The sequence below is a fragment of the Plecotus auritus genome, assembly GCF_963455305.1.
Source record: "Plecotus auritus genome assembly, chromosome: 8".
Lineage (NCBI taxonomy): Eukaryota > Metazoa > Chordata > Mammalia > Chiroptera > Vespertilionidae > Plecotus > Plecotus auritus.
Genome location: NC_137782.1, coordinates 27,009,918 through 27,033,630, shown reverse-complemented (window position 1 = coordinate 27,033,630; position 23,713 = coordinate 27,009,918). Strand labels below are relative to the sequence as shown.

Here is a 23,713-nt window from a genome sequence, read left to right as displayed (position 1 = left end):
ATTCCAGCAGTCTCCTGAGCAGGCCTCAGGAGACACCAATAGCCCTGGCTTGGCCTTTCCAAATCCATGAGTCTCTCCAACCCAGGGGCCTGGGATTCTGCCCCAAATGCCTCTCTTTGACTGGAGGCTGCCAGAGCTTCTACCTGGTGGGACCCCTGGTAGGAGCAAGGGAAGGTCTCCTCCTCCTGTCCGCCATCCTTCCCGCTGTGTGCCAAGCCCCCTCCTCCTCACCGTATAAATATCCAGGGTGACAAACGGCTACCCCAAACCATCTGTTTCTTTGTACAAATTTGTAGCCAGTTTGGAAACGTGATTTATAAATATTGCTTTTGCAGCCAGGGACTGACACTGATGTATGTCAGGCCAGATGGATGGATGCGTTGCTGGGCGCAGATTCCACCTAGATGTTTGGGGTAGGGGTCTGGGCTGGCCAGTGGCTTCCCCAGCTGGAACCAGCCACTGCCCGGGAGGGCAGCTCAGGGGTTCAGGGACGATGCTCAGGGAGTCCCTCTTTATGGGGTGAAGGAGTAGCAGGGACCAAAGCTCTCAAAACATATGTCTCCATGGCCAAAGACAGCGACCCTGGGAAACAAATATCCCTCTTCTCCTCTGTTCTTGCTTGGAAATTTGAAGCTGAGCCAGAGCCAGCCACTCATTTTTCAAATCTGTCTAATTCTCGATGCCTCCACTACCGCTATTATCTCACACCTGAAACACACAATAGCTTCCTCACTGGTCTTCTACATCCACTCTTATATTTTACATTAGAAACTTCCTTGTCTGGAATATAGGCTCAGCAAGGGCAGAGACCATGTCTGTGTTGTTCATTACTGTATCCTCAGGGGCTAGAATAGCCCTGATATGTAGCGGGTGCTCAATTAGTATCTACTGTTGAAGGAACAAATGACATGTCCCTAGATCACTTCTTTGCTTAAAGCCCACCAATCCATGGCCTCCCATTGCTTTTAAGAAATTAAGCCAAATTCCTTACCACGGCCTCTAATACTTTCCATGGTGGGTCCCTGCCTCCCCTTCCAGCCTCATCCTGACTCGCTTTAGCCATCACCCTCATCCCTCCAGCCACAACGAACTGCTTTCAGCTCCTTGAGTCTGTTGTGTATGTTCCAACCCCAGGTCCTTTGCATGGCTATTCCCTCTCCTTGAACTCATCATTCAGGGCTCAGCAATAATATCACTTCTTCCAAGAAGACCTCCCTGACCTTCCAGACTGAGTCCAGTCCTCTGTTAGGTGCTCTTCCTATACTTTTCCTCATTAGCCCTCACCATGGTCCGTGGTTTGTAATTGTAGACTAAACTTTCTATTTAATTAATATTTGTCTCTCACATTAGAATTTAAACTCAGATCCAGTACTATTGGTTTAGCTCTCCATTATCCGTCCCCCTCCCCACCTCCCCCCAGTAATAGCATGGTGCCTAGCACATAGTAGTTACTCAATAAAGAGTTATTGGATGGATGGATGGATGGCTGGATGGATGGATGGATGGATGGATGGATGGATGGATGGATAGACGGATGGATGGATGGATGGGTGATGGAAGGATGGATGGAGGAGCAGTGGATGAATGTATGATGGATGGATGGGTAGAGAATGGATAGATGGATGGACGGACGGATGGATGAATGGGTAATTTGGGGTGGATGGAAAGGTAGCTATGCCAACAATTCACTGGATACATTCAGATAAGTCACCAATTTTCCCATATATAAAATGGGGATAATGTCAACTCTTGGTTGTAAGGATTAAACATTACTATGTGTTTAAAATATCCGAACAGTCCTTGATGCATAGAAAGCATCCGGTACATGCAAAGGAGTCCCACACCATTCCCTCTTTCCCCCATCTTGCTCTTGAGCCTCCTTTCTTCCCCAGGGAAGGCAGATGTTTTCACAGCTGGGGTTAACCAAGCCTTTGACAGGAGGGCTAGAGTTCAAGCCAGAGCTCGAGGAACTAACCAAGGACCACAAACGTTACCCCGAAAGTTGTGGTTCATTCAAGCATCGCTGTTCAAGTCTAGCTCAGGGCCAGGCAAGAGACAGGCACACACCGCGGTACCACAATGTGACAAGTGCTGTAACAGAAGTGTGCACAGCACCTCCGTAGTCAGAGCAGGGAGAGGGGAGTCATAAATCCTTCCTTCCCGGGGAAGCGGAGAAAGGAGGCCACAGAAAGGAGGTGACATTTAGCTGGAGCGTGACGGATGAGGAATTTGCCCAGGCGAGGTGGTGGAGAGGGTGTTGCAAATAGCGGGGACTTGGTGAGTAAAGGACAGAGCCACCTAGACAGGGAGCAGGCACTCCCAGGAGCATCGGGTGGGGCTCGAAAAAAAGAACCGCCAGCATCTGTGGTGAGTTTCTGTGTGCTGGGAACTCTTCTAAGGGTGATGCATGCCTCTTACCATTTAATCCTCACACCTACGTGCTTCTATTTTCCTCAGTTACAGATTAGGAAACTGATGTCCAGAGAGGCTAAGTTTCCCAAGCTAGTAAATCGTCAACTTGGCATTATTTTTAACCTTTTTGTGAAAATTTTCAAATGGGTGTAAAAGTGGATAGAATAATATCACAGACTCTCACGTGCCTATCACGTGAGCTTCAAACGGGACCAATCTCATTTCAGCTGGATCTCTAGTCTGCTTCCTAGAAGAGCTCAAGGTCACACACGGCCCTCCAAAGGCCCTTTTTCCTGCTTTGTATCCATTATGGGGAAGGCCAGGAGGGGGCCCTGAATTGGGGGCTGCAGAGAAGAGGCTGGGTTAACTGAGGCCACAAAGGCTGGGAGAGGGACCCAGGCTGCCAAAGTCAGAGGTCAGTGAGACCAGCTGCAAGACTTGGAGGGCAGGGCCCCCTCTGGTGGAGTTGGCTGTGAAGTGTGGGGAGTGGCCAGCTGGGCTCTGAGTACTTCTGTACCATCACGTTGGCAGCGATCAAAATGTTGAAGGCTCAGGGATGGCCTGACCCATCCCAGAGAGGTATAGAGGGGGCAGAAAGGCCAGGGGAAGTAGGTACCACACGCGACGTGAGCCCTTGCTCCAAGACCAGACACCCACCCCCAACTCCTGCTGGCATTCCTAGCAACAGGCTACAGCAAGGTAATGAGTACGTGTGTCAGTTCACCATCCTCTGGCCACATGTGTCTTAAAAAAAGGAAAGAGGGGGTTGAGGGAGCTTTGCCATGATCAGGTCCTCTTACCACGCCCTGGGGCCATGCCCCAGCCCTCCAGGCTTGGTCTCTTAGACTCCTGACAGAAAGCTTCTTCAGCCAAAGGCAGCTGCTAGCCAGTGTCCCCAGTCTTTTCTGATGACCCAGGACTTGTCGGGGCCCAGCCAGCCACCACCCAAGGGCCACAGTTCCCCAGGGTCAGGATGCATTGGACAACTGGGGTGGAATCTGGAACGAAAACAGGCTGTTGAGACAAATGGAAAAAAAAAAAAAACCCATAGCCAGGGACAGGACCTTGGCCCAGCTGGGGACAGAATCTTGGAATAGCTCGAGTAAGAAAAAGAATCTTGAGATAGCTGGGAATAGAATCTTGGGACAGCTAAGGACAGAACTGTGGGCTATCTGGCTGGGAACAGGATCTTCGGGCAGCTGGGGACAGAATTTGGGGACAGCTGGTAACAGAGTTTTAGAAGATCGAGGACTAGACCCATAGGTCAGCTGGGAGGCTGGAGCCTGGGGCCTAGGGAGGCTATTCCGGAGGTGAAATCAGGAGGTGCCTGGGACAGGGGAAGCTGACCCTGGGCCCCAAGTCACACGCCCCTCCCTTTTTCTGACGCAGACAACACAGCCGCAGTGCACACGCAGCACCTGGGCTTCAACCGGCAGGAGCAGGACGTGTTCTTCCTACCCATCCTGGTGGTGGACAGCGGGCCGCCCACGCTCAGCAGCACGGGCACGCTCACCATCCGCATCTGTGGCTGCGACAGCTCCGGCGCCATCCAGTCCTGCAACACCACAGCCTTTGTCATGGCCGCCTCCCTCAGCCCTGGTGCCCTCATCGCCCTGCTGGTCTGTGTCCTCATTCTAGTCGGTGAGTCCACTGAGAGCCATCCCCCTCCCCAGTGGCCCCCATCCTGAAGCACTGGATTTCCTTCCCGTGGGGCCTTAGTTTCCCTCCCCATACAAGGAAGGGCTGGCTTGAATGGTCTCCAAGCTCTAACATGAAGTTCCCGTGAAAAGTCTTCTCAGTACGGAGCAGCCCCAACACCACTCCAGATGGGGTCAAACCCCACCTGAGACTAAGTCATGCTGCCCCACCCTCTACACAGTCTAAGCGTTCCCTAATTTTGAAAAACCACGCATGTTTTTAAAAATTCTCTCATCTGTTGTCCTATTTTATTCTCTATGTAGGGCTTTTAGTAAATGGCTCTTGTGAGCCTCACCACCACTCAGCCAGGTGTATTATCCCCATTTTTCAGATGAGGAGACTGAGGTTCAGAGAGGTTTCGTGGCTTGCATAGGCTGCACAGTTAGTCCTCCGACTTGAAATCACGTCTTTGCACCCTGTGTCCCCTGCTCCTTTACCCCACCTGCTATGAATCTAAACTGGGGGCAAAACCTTGGGGCAGCTGGGGCAAAATCTTAAGAATTTGGGGTCAAAATTTACTCTGGTGTCAGTTCCACCAGCAGTCCATTGAACCCCCACCATGTTCCCAGTGAAGAGGTCAAGTTCCAGGAGCTAAACTGAGTCAAGTGACCATAATACCGCCTCTCACCCTGCTAGCAAAAGGCCTCATCTCAGCCCTGACTACTGGGCTTCATGGAACAGCAAGAGCTAGAGGGACTCAAGGGAGGTCCATGTTGCAGATACCGGCTTTGCTCAGTTCCCTGGGAGATGGCAGCTGCCCCCCACCCCGCATTGCCTACCACTTGTATGGCCATTGCCCACCCCTCTGAGGACCTGCCTGTGGCCAAGCTGCACCTCCTCAGGTCCCTGCAGAGGCCCTGGACAGGCTCCTCCTAGCTGGGAGGCCCCTGCCCCCCCTCTCCCCTCCCCAGCCCATGGCTCAGAAACCCTTTTCCAGAGGGTGCACTTTACAGCGGTCTCATTTTCTGAGGCAGTGCAAACAAATTTCTGCCTAATTGCCCACAAACGAAGAAAGTGCACATCAGTGCTCTAAAGGTGACGGCGGAATCGCTGATCAGGCCTGGCACATCTGTCGCCCGCCGCCTGCGCTCCCCGCCATCTGCTCTCAGGGGCATCCCCCTCCGCAGCTTCCAGCCTTCCGCTCCAAAAGCCACCCATCCATCTTCCCCACTTCTCTCCTGACACCTTCCCTCCCTCCGGACCTCTCCTTGGCCCCTATCCCCTTCCCTGTCATGAGCCACCTTGTTAGGCCATGAGCCAGCACCCTGCTTCATGGCCCTCACAGCTGACTCTGGCCACTGGCCCTGCTGGAGCTGTTTGGAGCAGCAAGAAAAATCCAGGGCCTGGCATAGTACCCAGGACATCTGTCCATCCATCCACACACCTATCCATTTAGTTCTCCCCTTTGTCCATCAGTTCCTTATTTATCCATGCGGTGAGTTCCCCCCTGTGCTAAACTGTTCTAGGCGCTGGAACTCATCAGCCAACAGAAGAGACTAAAAGCCCTGAGTAACTGGGAAGTCGGGGTTGCCATCACTGCAATGAAGGAGACTGAGGGTGAGGAAGGCGGAAAGAGTATTATTAGCTCACAGGTGGGCAGTTAAACTTGAGATTCTCTTGGTCAACCCAGAGGACTGGTTAAATAGGAAACTGGACATATAATCTGGATTTCAGGGGAGAGGTCCAGGCTGGAGTTTGCAATACAGGATTTGCCAGCCCCTAAATGGAGCTTTTATAAAGCCATGGGACTGACGGAGAGCGCCAAGACAGGGATGGCGGATGAAGTCCAAGGACTGAGTCCTGGGACATCTGACGTTAACAAGTCGGAGAGGAGAAGCCTGCTTAGATGGTTGAGTGATCAGAGACATGGGAGGAGGCAGAGAACAAGGAGTGCTGGAAGTCAAGTGAAGAGAGCCAAGGAGGGCTGATTCATTCATTCACTCATCCTTTCACTCACCCAGGTCTCCATCCACCACTCACTCATTCATTCAACAAGCATGCTTCACATGCTCACTGCACGCCAGGCAGCAGGTTGGGGGAACATTGCCCAGGTCCTCCAGGGTAGTGGAGCATGTGTATTTGGGGGTGGGGGGAGACCGACATGTTAACCCAGCAGGGCCGATGGTATGATGGAGCAGTGGCTCTCAAATTGGTAGGTCTAGAGTGGGACCTGAGCATTCACATTTCTAACGTGCTCCCAGGAGACGCTGGATGCTGCTGGTCCAGGGACCGAGGTTTGAGGACCAGTGTGATGGAGGGAGGAACCCCTCACCAAGGGAGCTGGGAGGTGATGGCCTGGAGCTCTTCGGGGAAGGGCTCCTGCAGGAGGCGGCTTGACCTGAGACTCCAGAGACTCAGAGGGTGCTCAGGACTTCTGGAGTGGACAGAGGAGGGCGAGGGTGAAAGAGAGGTCAGGGCCAAGGACATTTTTCACTCCTCCAGCCCTCAGCTGCTACCTCCTAAACCCCCAGCACCTAGACCTCGGGTGTATCTCTTCATAGAGTTGAGGATGAAGACCTCAGAGGTTGGGTTCAGCCCTTAACACCCATGAAATCTCTTAACACTACCCTCTGTGCCCCCACAGACTGTGGTGGTCTGGCCCCAATTTGCACACCTCCCAAGATGGATATAGCTCACTGCTTATCCAGATAGCCAACTGGGCCGGCTCCCAGGGGTAGGAGGGGAGGCCCTGGGCGGCCCTCACTCCCCATTCTGTCTTCCACGCAGTGCTGGTGCTGCTGATCCTCACCCTCAGGCGCCACCACAAGAGCCACCTGAGCTCCGAGGAGGACGAGGACATGCGGGACAATGTCATCAAATACAACGACGAGGGTGGCGGCGAGCAGGACACCGAGGCCTACGACATGTCGGCGCTGCGGAGCCTTTACGACTTTGGCGAGCTCAAGGGCGGCGGCGACGGGGGCGGCGGGGGCCCGGGCGGAGGCAGCCCCCCGCCCTGCCTACCCTCCGAGCGCCACCCGCTCCCGCAGGGGCCGCCGAGCCCGCAGCCGGACTTCTCGGTGTTCAGGGACTTCATCAGCCGCAAGGTGGCGCTGGCGGACGGGGACCTGTCGGTGCCGCCCTACGACGCCTTCCAGACCTACGCCTTCGAGGGCGCGGACTCGCCCGCGGGCTCGCTCAGCTCGCTGCACAGCGGCTCGTCGGGCTCCGAGCAGGACTTCGCCTATCTCCGCAGCTGGGGCCCGCGCTTCCGGCCCCTGGCCGCGCTCTACGCCGGCCACCGCGCCGACGACCAGGCCCCGGACTCCTAGCCCCCTTCCCACCCTACCGTGGGCCCCGGCTGCGTGCCCCACCCAGGACCCCATTGGGCCCGAGGACACAGCATTTCCCTTGCTCATCCTCTTCCCCAACCCTCCCACCCTCCCTGGGCGGCTGGAGGGGAGGGGGACTTGCTGGGAGCGGATTCCCAAAGCCCCTAGCAAGGGGCGTGGGGGTGCAGCTTTCGGCCCAGAGGTGCGAGAATTATGATCAACGTTATAAAAACTGCCGTGAGACCAGGCACTGCGTGGATCTGGGGTTAGAAAGGGAGATCGGGGTGTCGTTGCTGTGAGAAGGGGCGGGTTACTCACTCCTGGCTTGGGGGAAAACCCTGGGGGGGACGCTGCCAGATGCCCCCCACAGGTTTCCCCCATAAGAGTTAAGAGGAAAGAAGGGCTGTTCATTTACTAAGCGCCTACTGTATGCTGGGATACTGGAGAATCATCTTAGTCGACACAGAAACCATGAGGTGGGACCCTGCGGGAAACAGATGGAGAAGATGGAAAAAGCCACCCAGCACAGTGGCAGTGAGCTGTCCAAAGACACCCAGTCAGTGAACGGTGGGGCCTCTGGGACTTGCCAGCTGCCTGGCCTTGGGCACGTGACCCCACTTCTCTGGACCACAGTTTCCTCAACCGTCAACTGAGGCTAATAACAGAACCGACCTGGAAGGGTTGTGAAGATAAAAGGGTTCAGAAGTCAAGGGGTTAGGACAGTGCCTGGCACTTAGTAGGTGTTCAATAAATGTTAGCCTTTGATACTATTACTATCTTTGTCGTTATTAGAAGCCCAGGTCTGAGCTCACTCCCTCGCCCCAGTGGCGCTCCCCCTTTTCCCACCATCTCCAAGGGAGGAGGAAAGGTCCCAAATGCCTGTCCCTTGCTCATCCTCTTCCCCAACCCTCCCACCCTCCCAGGGCGGCTGGAGGGGAGGGGGACTTGCTGGGACAGAGTGGACTTTAGGAGACAGGTTCAACTTGAGCAAAGCATCAAGTTTTTCTTGGCCTGGCCTTCAAGGGAGTAGGGATGTTCCAGGGACTGCAGAGACTGCCGTCGCCGCAGGCAGCACTGGGACAGGACACCTACCAGGGGTGCCAAGAGAGGACAAGCTGGGTGGCTCTAGGACTTGGATAAGGTGGGTTGGTGGAAGATGAAGGGATCGGAAGCCACTGAGCACAATGGGGACCTTATCTGTCTGGTCCTGGAACCCATCAGTCACCCCATTCATGGACCCCGCCCAAGTTAAGAACCGAAGGGGCTAAGTCATCTCTAAGCCTACAGCTCTAAAACCATTTGATTATAAGATACAGGCTATTTGTCTTCCCACCCTACTCCCAAGTGATTCATTCATTCCACATTGATCTGCTGTTAATGCCACCTCCCGGTACCTGGGCATCCTTCATCGCGGTCCTCAACTCCTGAAGCCTCGGTTTCCTCACCTATAAAGCAGGGCTGATGACAGCCCCTCCCTTAAGGGATCGTTAAAAGGCTTAAATGAGATCATAAAGGTTAAGCTCTAATCTCAGTGCCTTCTTGACACATTATTGAATGTGATCAATAAGTACTCATTAGCTTTATTTTTTCACCCTCCCAGCAAGCATTCACTCATTCCCTCCACTGTGACAGATCCAGAGCCATATGGCTGTTATGTCCTGAGTGCCTCATCTGTGTTATTTCATCTAAGTTAATACTGTCAGCCCCGGTTCACAGGTGAGGAAACTGAGGCTCAGAGAGGAGTAACTCACCCAAGTTACACAGATCTTGTCATTCCTGCCTTCCAGTAACTCAAGGCCCAGCTGGGCGGGGTGAGGAGGCAGTGGGCAGAAGTAGCCAATAATAATGCATTTGGTAAGAGTTGTAGCAGAATTAACAGAACAAGGTCCTAGAAACACTGAAAAATGGTTAAATGATTCCTGGAGTGCTTCCCAGCGGAGGTGACTCCAACTGGATCTTAAAGAATGAGTATGAGATGTATGAATTGGCCAAGCAAGCAAAAGTATGCCAAGCAGAAAGAAGAGTACCTGCATAGGTTGGGGAGGGGGTGCAGAGAGGGAGGGAGGAGTAGTGGGAGGCAAGAAGCATGTGATGGCTTTAGGAATGGTGTCGGTCCCAGGCAGGGGCTGGATCACTGCGTGGAGGAGTCGTGAGATGTGAGGCAGGGAAGGCTGGTTGGAGGAGGGAGGTTAGGGAAAGAAATTGAAGGCCAGGCCAAGAAAAACTTGATGCTTTGCTCAAGTTGAACCTGTCTCCTAAAGTCCACAGAGGGTGGCTAATGGTGGGGCTATGAGATTTGTGTGGTAGGCCCACATCAGGGGATATTGGGACCCTCCTGGTTCCTGTAGCTTGTGCTATAACTGGGTATGGTGAGTTAGGGATGGATGGGGAGATAGGTGATCTCCTCTCCCACCCGTGTGTGCCCAACTCTCACATACGGAATCCCAACAACAATTCGCAGTTGGTTATGATATCTCCATTTTAGAGGGGGAATCGGGACCTAGGGGAGTGAAGTGACTGGCACCCATGGAACAGGACTGGGACAGCACAGAACTCCTAATTCTAAGACTGTTCCTTCCACACCTGCCGGTTCCTTGACAGATTCTGACTCCGCCAAGAAGCAGGTTACAGGCAGGTTAGGTGTCCAGGACATATAAACATGGAGTCACAGGACACTTGAACATGCTGTCCAAATCCCACACATGGAGAATGACTTTCCCAAGGCCACACTGAGTTAAAGATCTTGCCAGAAATAAAGAACATTATTCATCCAGATTCACCCTCTGAGCCTCTGGCTCTACCGTTTACCAGCTGTGTGACTTTAGACAAGTGACTGTGGCCCTCTCTGTCTTCACTTTCTTCTGCATGAAGTGCATGCGCTCAGAACACCTCCGTGGGGCTGTAGTGAGGATAGAGTGCGACAGTACCACTGACACTGACTGGGCATTTCCCACGTGCCTGGCACTGCTCTAACCACTTTGCACGAATTAAAAACTCACTTAATCCCTCAACGACCCAATGAGTGGCCCTCATTTTAGAGGTGAGAAAATGAAGCCCTAGCCAGTTTTACTCAGTGGCTAGAGCATCGGCCCTCAGACTGAAGGATCTCAAGTTTAATTCCAGTCAAGGGCATGTACCTCAGTTGCAGGCTCGATCCCCACCCCGGACGGGGCCCATGCGGGAGGCAACCAACCAATGTGTTTCCCTCACATTGATGTTTCTTTCTGTGTGTCTCTCCCCCTCTCTTCCACTCTCTCTAAAATTCAATAGGGGAAAAAATATCCTCCGGTGAGGATTAACAAACAAAACGGTGAGAAAACTGAAGCACAAAGAGGTTAAGTAACTTGTCCAAGATCAAAAGCTAATAAGTGGCAAGGCCGAGATTTAACCAGGGCGCTCTGGCCCCCAATCGTACACTGTGAGCAGCACACACAGTGTCTGGCACACAGTAAGCGCTGAACTCGTGGCCTGGGTATGTCCCATGTCACTGTCTGCGCCCAGAGACTGCTCGCTCCTCCCCTCACTGCCACACCCACAGCCTGTGGGGGTCCTCAGGGCTCTCCGTGGTTTCTGCTAATCCCAGGGCGGGGTGTGGAGGGAAGGGCAATGCTTCCTCCGTCCCCTTTGTTCCAGCTCCTGCCCTCACCATGTCCACTGGGTCCTTGCCAACCCAGCAGTGCAATCCACTGAGCCCAGCCCCTTCGCTGAGTTCTGTAAGGTGCCCGCTGATGCCAAGCACTGTGCGAGCTTTGTACACTTTTCTGACAGTTTGGGGTCACAGAGAAGGGTCTTGTGGAGGACACAGCCTTTGGCCATCTGTCTGGTTGGTTCGCGTCAATTTCCCCAAACTCCAAATCCCATCCCTGTGCTATGCAGAGAGCGCGGCCACCCCTGCTCCAGGCCCTACCATCAAGGAGCTCAGAGAACGCAATGCCTGCCCTCCTTACAAGGCATCTGGGACAAAAAGAAAACATTTCCCTCGCCGTCATCATGGGATAAAAGAGTATTCGGGTCATGGGTCAGAATCAATGTCTCATTGGCCAAAAGTTTAGAATCAGCGATATTCATGACAATGACATCATGGTAATACTGCTGGTGATGGGGACAGCACACCTACAGAGGGCTTGCTGCATGCCGGGTGCTGTTCTACACACTGTACATCATTCTAACTCATACAGCCAAACCCATGGAAAGTAGGCTTGATGCTTACTGTGCTGAGCGCTTTACATAAGTTGCCTTGTTTAATCTTCAGCAGGAAAATCACTTGCCCTATTTTGTAGATGAGGGACCCAGTGCTCACAGATGAGGAGGACTTGCTCAAAGGCATAAGAAAGCTTGTAAGGGTCACACACCTCACACGAGTCTGCACAGGCCCAAGATGACTATCTATATATTGATTGATTTTAGAGAGAGGCAGAGAGAGGGAGAAAGAGAAACTTCGATGTGAGAGAAACATCTATCCGTTGCCTTCCGTAGGTGCCCCAACCAAACCCACAACCCAGGTATGTGCCCTGACTGGAAATCAAATTGGCAGCCTTTCAGTGCACGGTACAATGTTCGACCACCTGAGCCCCTCTGGCCGGGCACCTCTGCTTCTGAGTGGAGTTTCTGGGCGAGTGTGGGGAGGCAAGAGAAGCAGTTGGTGAGAAGGGGAGGCACTCCAGACAGATGGCAGAGCTGAAGAACAAGGTGGAGGTGGGGCCCAGGCCTCTGTCCAAGCCAGGGTCTGCGTGTCTGCTGTGTACCCATATGCATGCGCCTGCACATGGCTGTGGGCGCCCACCGGGAAGTGGGAAGTCAGTGCGGAGCACACAGGTCAAGAACTAACCCCCCACGTCCTGCTTCAGGCAGCTGAGAGAGCCGGCTGCTGTCACGGGGGGGGGGGGGGGGGGGGGGCGCGGGGGCAGCCAAGCTCTGGCATCCGTCAGCCAGCCATCACTGCTGCCCACCCCCGGGTCACGAATCAGCAGCGCCACTTACCTCCTGCCAGCAAGCACTCAGGCCAGCTCCATCACTGGTCGCTGAGCCTTTGGAAAATGTAACCCTGTCAGCCCTCACTGTGAGGCAAGAGGGCTCACGCTTCAGTGCACGCACAGCGGTGTCCAGCACGCCCACATACTCATGATGCATGCACATGTGTCCCCGAAGACATGTTCCTGCCTCATGCACAGCGCAGACACATGCGTGCTCACAGCCATGCACCCAGAGCATATCCCTGCAGGCCTGCAAACGTGCTCACACATCTGCACACCATGCCTGTACTAGAGGCAGGCTCTCATGTGTTTACTCATATTTGTACACAAAGCATATACATGCCACCCATAGATGTCTTCTCTTACATGCATGTACATGTGCATCCAGTGATACGTTTCCATGAGCCAACACATTTCCCATCCAAGCATGCACTTATGAACATGTGTGGGTTCCAGATACTCCCATGCAGGCACACAGAACATGTGTGTGGATCCCTTCAGATGTGCTTATGCACATGAACTCATAGTTCCATGCACACATCCCTAACGTATACACACCCTCATGCACAGGAAAGCATGTGTAGCCTTAGGAACAATCAGTTACAAACTCTAATTCCAAGTGCATGATGCCCACAGGTGTGTTTGCACATGGGGGCCCCTGGGAGGTCTGTCTGTGTATAATATACATGAGGACTTACAAAGATCTAAACCAACGAGGCACAGCCAACAAGCATCTCCAAGAAGCGCTCACACACATGTAATGACACACACCCCCACGCATCTGCCTGTCTGTGTACTTCCACTTCCTCACCACGTGTCCTCAAGCACCTAACCACTTCTGTCCATGTGCTCCTTTGGGCAGGCCCACCATGATTCACCCACAGCCCTGTCACGTGTGCCGACTCCACACAAGCATGCATGCAAACAGGCACATGCCCCTGAAGCTTGTCTCCCACATGCGTGTGGGGTCCGAGCTCTGGCACATGGGTGTGAACACGCCCCCAGGGTGCAGCCTGCCCCAGCCCCAGCCCCCGATTGTCAGGTGTGCTGGGGACAGCAGGAATGGTGCCCACACGCAGAAATCGCCACTCGTGCAGAATTGCATCCGCGGCAAACTTCTCATTTGCTGTGCAAATGATGATTAAATGTTATTGTGCGAGAGAAAACAGCAAGGAGGATTCATTAGCTTTATTGTCAGGGAGGACTCGCGGGCTCCAGCTCCCCAATCCACGGCCGGCTTAACCCCCTGTGTGCTGGGGGTGCCATACTCAGATGTGGGCTGTGGGTAATTAAGGCCAGGGACATAGATCCCAGCCCTGGGACCATGTGAGCGAGCCGGGATGCAGAGAGCACTGGGGAGGGAGTCAGGAGTCCAGGGGCCACTCCAACCTTGCCCCTTGTTTGCTGAGCAGTCGGGGACTTGTCATTTCGTTCATCAGATCATCTCTCACCCCTCTCATGTCCCAGGAACATAGAGGCCATGGTCCCTCCTGGATACCTGGGGCTTTCAGATGGGGAAGGGCATCCCAGGCTGCTGAGACAGCTCCAGGGAACACAGCAGCAGTGCGGGGCTTGTCCAGGAAGACAGGTTGTCAAGGGCCCAGCAGGCCCTTCCAAAGAACTTGGACCTTTTCCCAAGAAAATGAGGAACTATGAAAGGTGTATGGATAGAGCTGACAGATAAAATACAGGGTGCCCAGTTAAATGTGAATTTCAGATAAATAACGAATAATGGTTTTAGCATTAGTATCTCCTAAATATTGCCTAGACATACTTATACTAAAACACATAGCCATTATTTATCTGAAATTCACATTTAACAGGGAATCCTGTATTTTTATTTGTCACATCTGGCAACAGTTTGTATAGATTTGCATTTAGAAAGATCGCCCTGGCTGCTGAGTCTGGGGTAGATTAGAGCGTGAGAGGAGGGAGAGAGACCAACACAGAGATAAGGAATTCATATCCTCACCTTTTTAAATCAGAGAACCCCTCGATTTTTAGCAGGGCACATGCCATCTAGTACAAGGACCACATTTTCCAACCTCTATCACAACTCTGTGTTACCGGGACCCAGTCCCAGCCCATGTGAGCGAAGCAGAGTTGTCATGTGGCAGCTTCTAGGACACCTCCTTAAAAGACCGCTGCCCCAGGCCTGTTGCTTCTTTTCCTGCTCCTTTCTCCTTTCTGCTGATCGATTGCAGCTGAGATGGCTGGAGTTCAAGCAGCCCCCTTACACCACGAGGACAAAGGCTGGTCAAACAGTGAACTCGAAATAGTCGTGGGTCCTTTCAATCTCAGGGAGTCACCATACCAGACCGGAACGGCCCACCTCCACACTTGTTTTACATGAGAAAGAAACTTCCAACTGTTGAAATCACTGTTATTTTGGTTTTCTGCCCTAAGCAGCCACGCCTAATTGTAAGCTGATATGAGAATCTGATACAGGAACCTTAGAGAGAGATGTTCAGGCTTAAACTGGGTCAGCAACAGTGGATTTGAGAAATGTTTAAGAGGAAGACCCAGGAGGAGCCAGCAATTAACTGGTTATGGGGATGGTGGGTAGAGAATGTCTAAGGCTTTCAGGCTTGAGTGACAAGGACGGCGAAGCTGGTAATGAGCCGGGAAACCCAGAAGACACTTCAAATCTGGGATCATGGCAAGTCATTTTGATTGGGGGCATGTTGAGTTTGAGGGGCCTGCAAGCCATGTGCACAAGACATGGGAATTCAGGACTGGAGCTCAACAAATCTTTGCTGGTCCCCCTCACCTACAGGGTAGCTAAAGTCATTAAGAGCCAGGGAGGCCCGAGGAGAGGGGAGACTGATGGGGTCACAGGGTTAAGGGTAAACTCTGAGGCGCAGGTGGAGGGAGAAGAGCCACTTGGACCTCCATTTCTCCAGCTGTAAAATGGGGGCAGTGAGAGGGGTGACCTAACTGATCCCTAAAGTTCCTTTCTGATCTAACATTCAAGAATGCCAAGGTTGCCGAAACTGGTTTCGCTCAGTGGGTAGAGCGTCGGCCTGCGGACTGAAGGGTCCCGGGTTCGATTCCGGTCAAGGGCATGTACCTTGGTTGCAGGAACATCCCCAGTGGGGGGTGTGCAGGAGGCAGCTGATCGATGTTTCTCTCTCATCGATGTTTCTAGCTCTCTATCCCTCTCCCTTCCTCTCTGTAAAAAATCAATAAAATATATTTAAAAAAAGAATGCCAAGGTGTGACCTTAGAGCACTAATTTCTCCTCCCTGTGACTCAGTTTCCCCTTTGGAAAATGGGGCTAAAAACAGTACCTACCTCATGGGATTGTTTGCAGGACAAGGTGGCCCGGACTAGCTTTTCGCTCAGACCCGGCCTAGAGTAAGAGCAAAATAAGGGGCAGCTGTTCGGTCATGGTTGCAGGAGCTTGGCATGCATGAAGGAGGGGAGGGGTGAGTCCTCTTCCCCAATCCAAGCTCATAAAAAGGCTATAAGCCGGGTGTCCCTCATGTGCAGAACACAGAGTTAGATGGGGAGAGGAGAACATGGGGAGAAGAAAGTGTGCTTACTCTTGAAATGGTGATAAAGTGCAGCCTGGCCAGGAGAGTTTGGAGAAAGTTACAATTCAGGGACATGAGAGGGGCTGGAAAAGGGGCAACGGTGGGAATGTCTAACCCAAGGAGGGGCTGACGGATTCAGGTCGTGAGGGCAGAGTGCTTCGGCTGGAGTGAGCCGAGTGGATGCCATGGGGCAGAGCGAAGGGGCGGCAGCCTGCTGATGACAGCCCAGGCGTCTGTGAGATGGGCCTTCTGGGAGCAGAAGGAGCTAGAAAGGCTTTAACACTCCACATTCCCGGCACCAGTTTGCTCAGGCTGCCGTGACAAAGCCCCGGAAGCTGGGTGGTTTACACAACGGAAATGTATTATCTCTCAGCCCTGGAGGCTAGAAGTCTGAAATCCAGGTGTCAGCAGGCTTGTGTGATTGTGGGAGGGCTGTGAGGGCAGGATCCGTTCCAGGCCTCTCTCCTTGGCTTGTTGATGGCCGTCTTCTCTCTGTGTCTCTTCATGTTGTCTTCCCTCTCTGTGTCTGTGTCTCTGCCCAAATGTCCCCTTTCTAGGACACCAGTCATATTGGACTAGGGGCCTCCCCGACTCCACTGTGCCCTCATCTCAACTAATTACACCTGCAATGACCCTGTTTCCAAATGAGGTTCCATTCGGAAGTATGGTGGGTTAGGGCTTCAACATGGATTTTAGGAGGACACAACTCAGCCCATAACATCCCCTGTTTTAGTCCCAGCACCAGCTGTCACCACAGAGCCTCGCCAGGCTCCCTTCAGTGGAAGCTTATACAGTCTGAGGGAGGAGGCCTTCGGGTCCTGATCACCAGCTGGGATGGGGTAAGGATGGGCATAGCTTCCTCCCTTCCTTTTTCTTCATACCCATTGATTCACTTAGACCCTCACAGTTAACCACACACACACACACACACACACACACACACACACATTCTACTCAGGAAAAAGCCCAGTGACCCACCCATATACATGAAGGCAACACACCAAGATGCCCATGCAGAATCCTCACACACAAAGATACATGCATACACATATATGCACATGCTCACAGTCATGAGGACACGCACTGATACAGAACACAACTCACACACACACTGCCCAGACACACAGATGCATGCTAGCACACTCACACAGGCACAATGACAGCCCCATCAGCAGACACACAGACACATCTCTAATCCCACAATCACACACACTACATGTGCATTGTCATCGGCCCCTAGACCCACACACAAAGATACAAAATCCAGGGACACGGGCATTCATGTGCACACACCCAGACAGACACAGGGGCCATCTGCAGACACAGGACTTTTTAATCCCGTTGTGGTTGGCAGATCCTGGCAGGCACACACCATCCCTCTGGCCTCACAGCTCACCATTCACTCCCTGGTAATTGGAGGCAATTTAATCCCCATCCCGCCCAGCCAATCACAGGCTCCACAGAACAGGCAGCCATCAAAATCCCCCCATCAGGAGGCAGCAAAGCAGAGTCCCCCTTCCCACCCCAGTTTCCCCTTCTACTTTCATAGTTGAGATAGATTTACACACACAGACACACACACACTAAAGTCCTGAGATTGCATATACACACACAGTTACATATACCAGTACACAGAAACCCACACTATAGCACATGCACACACAACTACACACAGAGACACAGGAAGACAGTGTACACACAGATATAAAAGGCATGGTGAGATCGATGGTGTCTATATCTACACAGATGCACATAGTCTCATGGTCAGTTAATGCGAATGTGTGTGCATCATTCCAGGAGTTCTACTAATGTGTGTGAACACACAGACATATGGTGACACATGGAGATGGAGGACACGTATATGCAGCCACACACAGATCTCAACCTGTGCTCACTGAACGCCTTTCCTGAGTGTCTGAGCACACACCCACCAACCCACAGTGACAATGAGAAAGTGTACAGGCGCAGAAACACGAGAGCACACAACACACACAGGACCCTCTGGCCCATTGTGTGTCCCCCACAGAGGCCCACAGTCCCAGCCCACTGACCCCAGAGGTGGCCCAGTTCCCTCCCCAGCCAGGGTGATTTCCCAGGAGAGGGGGCACCAAGGTCCCACCTGCCAACCTGCTGTTCGTAGCTCTATCACGGCCGGTGCGCTGACATTCAGAGCCTGGCACCAAGATGATCGCTTTCGCTGTAATATACCACAGATTGCACTGACATTTGGAAAATATCCCACCTTGGGACCCATTCAACTTCAAACTTTTTTCTGGAAGAGGAGAGAAATGGCAGAGAGGGCAGCGAGGGCCTGCAGTGTTCTGAAAAGGAACTGTTTCCCAGCACACACACCCGGAGCTGAGCCCTCGGGCCTCTCAGCCTCTCCTCCCAGAGACCAGGGAGCACCGGCTGCCTCATTGCCCCTACCTTAGGACAGGGGACTGGGAGGAGGAATGCACGGCTCACAGCAAGTTCCAGAACACACACCAAGTCTTCATAGAGGATCAGCTGGGAGTCCCTCCATCAAGTCTGGGACCCGGCGATAGCTACCTGCTTATTAGACCACCTACTAAGCGCCAGGACCTATTTTAAACATATTGCATACATGAGCTCATTTGCAATCCTAACAACCTTGTGAGGTAGGAATGGTTATCGCCTCCATTTGAATGATGTGGGATCTGAAGCTCAGAGAGGTGAAGTGTCTTGCCCAAGGTCACACAGCCAGGGAAGGCTGGAGCTGAGATTTAAACTCAAGTCTGTCTGGCTCAGAACCTGCCCTTTTGCCACCTGCACAAGGTGGAGATGTAAGATGTGTCGTGGAGTCAGGCAGATGCTGAATCCTCTCCAGGCCTCTCACTGCCTTTCCCCTTCTCTGCTTTCCCTTCTCGTCCCCTTCCTCTCTCTGGCTTCCTTTCTCTCCTCTTTACTCCCCTTCTCTCTGCCTCTCTAAGCAGATCCAATGTTCCCAGAATGATGGCACAGTTTGGGATGGCTTCCTGGAAGGGAGGAGGAGGGCCTGGCTGCACCTGGGAACTCAGAGTGGATGGGTCGGACGACATCTGCAGAATCAATGTGCAAGCCCCGCAGAAAAGCCTGTGGAAGCCACCGCCTGTTAGTGAATGGAGTGGTTGGACCCTTCCTATATGACAGCTGCAGAGAGCCAGCGCTTGGATGGGCGAGACTTGCTCGGGGTGGCCCAGCCCTCGCTGAGGCTGTGCCCAGACTGGGATGTGGGCGGTGAAGCCATCCGGGTAAACTAATGGCAGCCAGAGATGTGCCCACCCATTCTCCAAAGGGGACCCTGCAGAGGACCATGCTTAACTGAACTGGGCAGTAATGGGGGGAATACAGGGAAATAGATATTTTTAAGGCAAGGTAGGAATGACATGGTCCCAGCTAGTCCACAAAGAGGATAAGTCAGAAGACTGTCTGGTTCTCTCATGAGCTGATTAATCTCCTAAATAACCTGGAGTCCAACTTCCCAAAAGGCAACAGAAAGTTAGGTTAATCTACTCTAAATGATTCCTGAGCTTCTCCAGGGTGGCAATCAATACGCGCACACACACACACACACACACACACACACACACACTTTCTCTCTCCATAAGTAATTCTCGGTAATTGTAAGAAAGAGGTTTTTGTGGGAAATGACATTCTAGCCACAGAGAATCCTGGTCAAAGGGATCAATTGGGCTCCAGCTGGGGAGCCAGTCCTACTAGCGGGGGGAGTGGGTGGAATAGCCACCACCACATCACGTTCTGGGCTGCAGGGTCATCCCAAGGCCTGTCTGCCTGCAGGAGCTATAATTGATTGGGGGAAGGGAGACTGACTGGGGAGGGTGAACTGAGATCTTCAGCAGATGCAAAGAATGGTCCCTCCCAGTGCCCATCACTGATGCCATTGAGAGCACCACTACTACTCAGCACCAGTGCCCACCCTTGATGCCCTGGGAGCACCACAATGGTCATTACCAATGTCCTTGGGAGCACATCAGTGCTTAGCACCAGTACCCTGAGGACACCAGCAATGCTCATCAATGATGAGTTTAGGGGCACCACCAATGTTCATCACCAGTGCCCTTGCAGGTTCACCACCTATATTCTCAGGAGTACCCCTCAGTGTCCTCCCCCAAAGCCCCAGGTTGGCATCCTTACAGATGCCCTTTGAGCTTAGGGACTATATATATCCTCTAGCCATGGTGCCTGGTACATAATAGGAACACAGTAAACACCTTTGAAATAAATGAATAAGTGAGTGAATGCTACTGGGAAGAACACACCAGCCTGCCAGCCTGCCCTCAGGACCTTACCCAGTGCCAGGCAAGGAGAGTGCTCTATAACGATCTGTTGGACAGACGAGTGAGTAGGTGGATAGATGGATGGATAAGTGGATGCATGATAAATTGATGGATGGATAAGTGGATGGATGGATGGATGGATGGATGGATGGATGGATCGATGGATGGATGGTGATAAGTGGGTGGTGGGTGGATAGTGTATGGATGGATGGATGGATGGATGGATGGATGGATGGATGGATAAGTGGATGCATGGATGGATGGATGGATGGATGGATGGATGGATGGATGGATGGAGATAAGTGCGTGGTGGGTGGATAGTGTATGGATGGATGGATGGATGGATGGATGGAGATAAGTGCGTGGTGGGTGGATAGTGTATGGATTGATGGATGGATGGATGGATGGATGGATGGATGGATGGATGGAGATAAGTGGGTGGTGGGTGGATAGTGGATGGATGAATGGTGGATGCATACATGCATGATGAATATATGGAAGGAAGAAAGGATGACCTTGGGAGCACAGTTGATGCCATCTGTAATTCCAGGCAATCAGCCTCCAAGACCAGAGTTCAGCATGATGTAATCCCGAGAGGGAAGAGAAGCCTGTCTGCTGCCTCACCCCTCGTAGTTCTGGGCCCCCTTGTGGCCTGATGGCTTCACCTGATTCTTTCCTTTAAAGTGGGGATAGGGTGGGGGATAGAGGTGGGCAGAGGCAGGGAGAGCCTTTCTCCTACTGGTCCTACTTCCCCCTCCCAATTTCCAACCCAAATACAATTTTCTCGAGTGTCCGAAGGTCCTGAGGGAAAGCTCATTACCTGTGATAGGCCTGTAAAAATGTCCTTAGCTGCCTGCTGTTTGGAGAGCCAGTTGCCATCAACTCAGCCTGGCAGCGGGTGGGCAGGTAGGCCAAGGTAAGAGTGCCAGGGCTGTGGGAGCCAGCCCGCCTCTGTAGGCACCAGCTTTGTGGGACACAGCCATGACCTGCAGCAGAGCTGACCCCCCAACATCTCCTCGAGGGCTACCCCAGGATAGGGAATGCTCAGTCCACCTGCCATTGATTCCACACCCACTGTGTGCCACTCACTCCCCTGAGCCACCTCACCTTCACCCTCAGGACAACCCTGGGATTCAGGTCCAATCTCAAAAGAGCCCCATTTCACCGTTGAGGGAACTGAGGCTCAGAGAGGTGAGGGAATTACCCAAAGTCACATTGCAAGACTGGCAGAATCAGCACCTGAACCCAGACCAATCTGACTGCAGGGCCTGCCTGGTTCCTGTGAATGGTAGTTGGCAGCATTGCCAGGCAACAGCTTGGCATGGGAACAGCCTCCCTCAGGAGGGGATGACCACATGGTAACGGAGTAACCGCCATCTGGGCAGCATCTAACCTCTGACCTCTGCCAATCACCTGGCTGTCTCCAACCTGTCCCAGCCCCATGGGATTTTGTATCTGTCAGAAGGAAGAGGCAATGGGACCTTGCTGGGGTGCCTGCCAGCCCATAGCACACTTCATGTGAATTAGAAAAAGCCATGCCTTCATCCAGGTGAGGGCCAGGCGACCCTGTGCAGCGGCCAGCCTGCACCGCCATGCATGGCAGCCCCAGCCTTGTTTTGAGATGCGTCTGCTCTTAAATCACAGAACCTTGAAACCTCAGTGCTGAAATATTATTGAATCCATCAGCATTTTCCCAGTTTCCACCATTGAGACACCATATTCACGATTTCTGCTGTATCCAAGTACCAGCGCACTATTATTTACAGAATGTTTTTCTTCCAATAACCCCCTCTTTATACTTAATTTTATTTTTAAAACGAAACTTACATCAGCACATTAAATGGAAAAACAGTAACCCAGGACATAGATGGTGACCTGAAAAAAAAACACCCTCAAGTAAAACAGTGGTATTAATGCATGCTCTCATATTGTTGCCTGCTGAGGGCTTCAGCCTGAGTCTTGCACCCTTTGTTACAAAGGAAGAGTACTAAGTCTGAGAGAGATGTTAAAGACAAACCCATCCTTCCTCTCTGACATAGAAGAATGAAAGAGAACTGAGTAGGAGTCACCTTTCTTTTTTCTTTTTTTAATATATTTTTATTGATAGCAGAGAAGAACGGAGAGGGATAGAGAGATAGAAACATCAATGATGAGAAAGAATCATTGATTGGCTGCCTCCTGAATGCCCCCCACTGGGCATCAAGCCTGCAACCCAAGCATGTGCCCTTGACCAGAATCGAACCAAGGACCCTTCAGTCCGCAGGCTGACGCTCTATCCACTGAGCCAAACCAGAGAGGGCAGGAGTCACCTTTCTAACCAAGTGACAGTTCGGTGTTGTTTAATGCTATTTATGGGTCCTTGCGGCCATGCCAACCACAAGTTTGGAAGCACCAGGCTTGATGCTAACTCTCAGGGTTTCCTAGAGTTGACCTGCCTGGCCACTCCGACTGTCCAAGTGCTGATGATTCTCACCTTGATTCTGTCACCACTTGCTGGGTGTCTTTGGGCAAGTGTCTTCCACTCTCCGTGCTTCTGTCAGACAGAAAATATCCTCTACGGATGCTTTCAGCTCAGAGATTATAGAATTCTGAGATCTAAATGAGGACGAGTCTATTGTCTAGGTCCTAGACTCTAGGATAAGGGTCGGCAAACTTTCTGTAAAGGGATAGATAGTAAATACTTTTGTCTTTGTAAATTAGTGGGCATGGCTGTGTTCTAATACAAGTTTATTGACAAAAACAGGGGGGTTAGTTTCCAACCTCCTGGTCTAGGTCAAAAAGTATGAAAGAGGCCCCAGGGTCAAGGACAATTACCATTAGTTTCAGGTCTGAGATGGATCAAGTGTTGGTCCTCAGTGAGGCCCCAGCCTCCCCTCCAGGAAGCGACCCCACCCCCAAAGCCTCCAGGCAGCCATGATCCACCTGCTCTCTCGCCTCCTCTTTCAAAACATACTCACAGGAAAAGATGCCAGTCTCTATGGTGAAAATCGGGGACTCCCTCTGAACTGGAAGGGCCTTTGAGGTCCATCCTCCCAGTTCAGTCTGGTGGAACCCAGGCACACACAAGTTTCGGGAGACGAACAGATCTGGACCTGAAATTTCACTCCGCATCCTGCACCAGGGTCTCCACCTGAAAAAACAAGGACTTTGGGGTTAGGTCATCCGTGGGGGACTGGCTTTAGCTCTTCAGGCCTCAGCTCCACTCCTTGGGGCTGCCCTCGGCTCTTAGGGGCTAGGCTCCAACCTTCGGGACTTGGCTCCATCCTTCGGGGCTAAGTTGGGCTCTTCGGGGCTGGGTTGGGCTCTTTGGGGTTAGCTTGGCTTTTGGGGGCTACGCTGGGCTCTTTGGCACTAGGCTCAGCTCTTAAAAGTCGAGCCTACCTCTCCACTCCTAATTGCAAAGATTAAGAAGTTCATCCTTACAAAGCACTCGGCAAGTACCTTTTACAGAACAAGCCCTGAATGCGGTACCTGTTATTACTATGAAGAACAACATGGACAACTCAGGGTGGGCACCCTTGGCG

At 52.4% G+C, this 23,713-nt stretch overlaps 1 protein-coding gene across 1 annotated transcript in view; it reads left to right on the top strand.

Annotated features, from left to right (window-relative positions):
* CDH22 (cadherin 22) overlaps positions 1-8,153 on the top strand; it is a 123,178-nt gene extending 115,025 nt beyond the window's left edge. Inside the window, exons 11-12 of the mRNA XM_080684548.1 lie at positions 3,802-4,053; positions 6,838-8,153. Of these exons, the coding sequence (XP_080540674.1) occupies positions 3,802-4,053; positions 6,838-7,382 (797 nt within the window). The 3' untranslated portion in view covers positions 7,383-8,153. The remainder of the gene's footprint in view (positions 1-3,801; positions 4,054-6,837) is intronic.
* Positions 8,154-23,713: the final 15,560 nt, after the last annotated feature.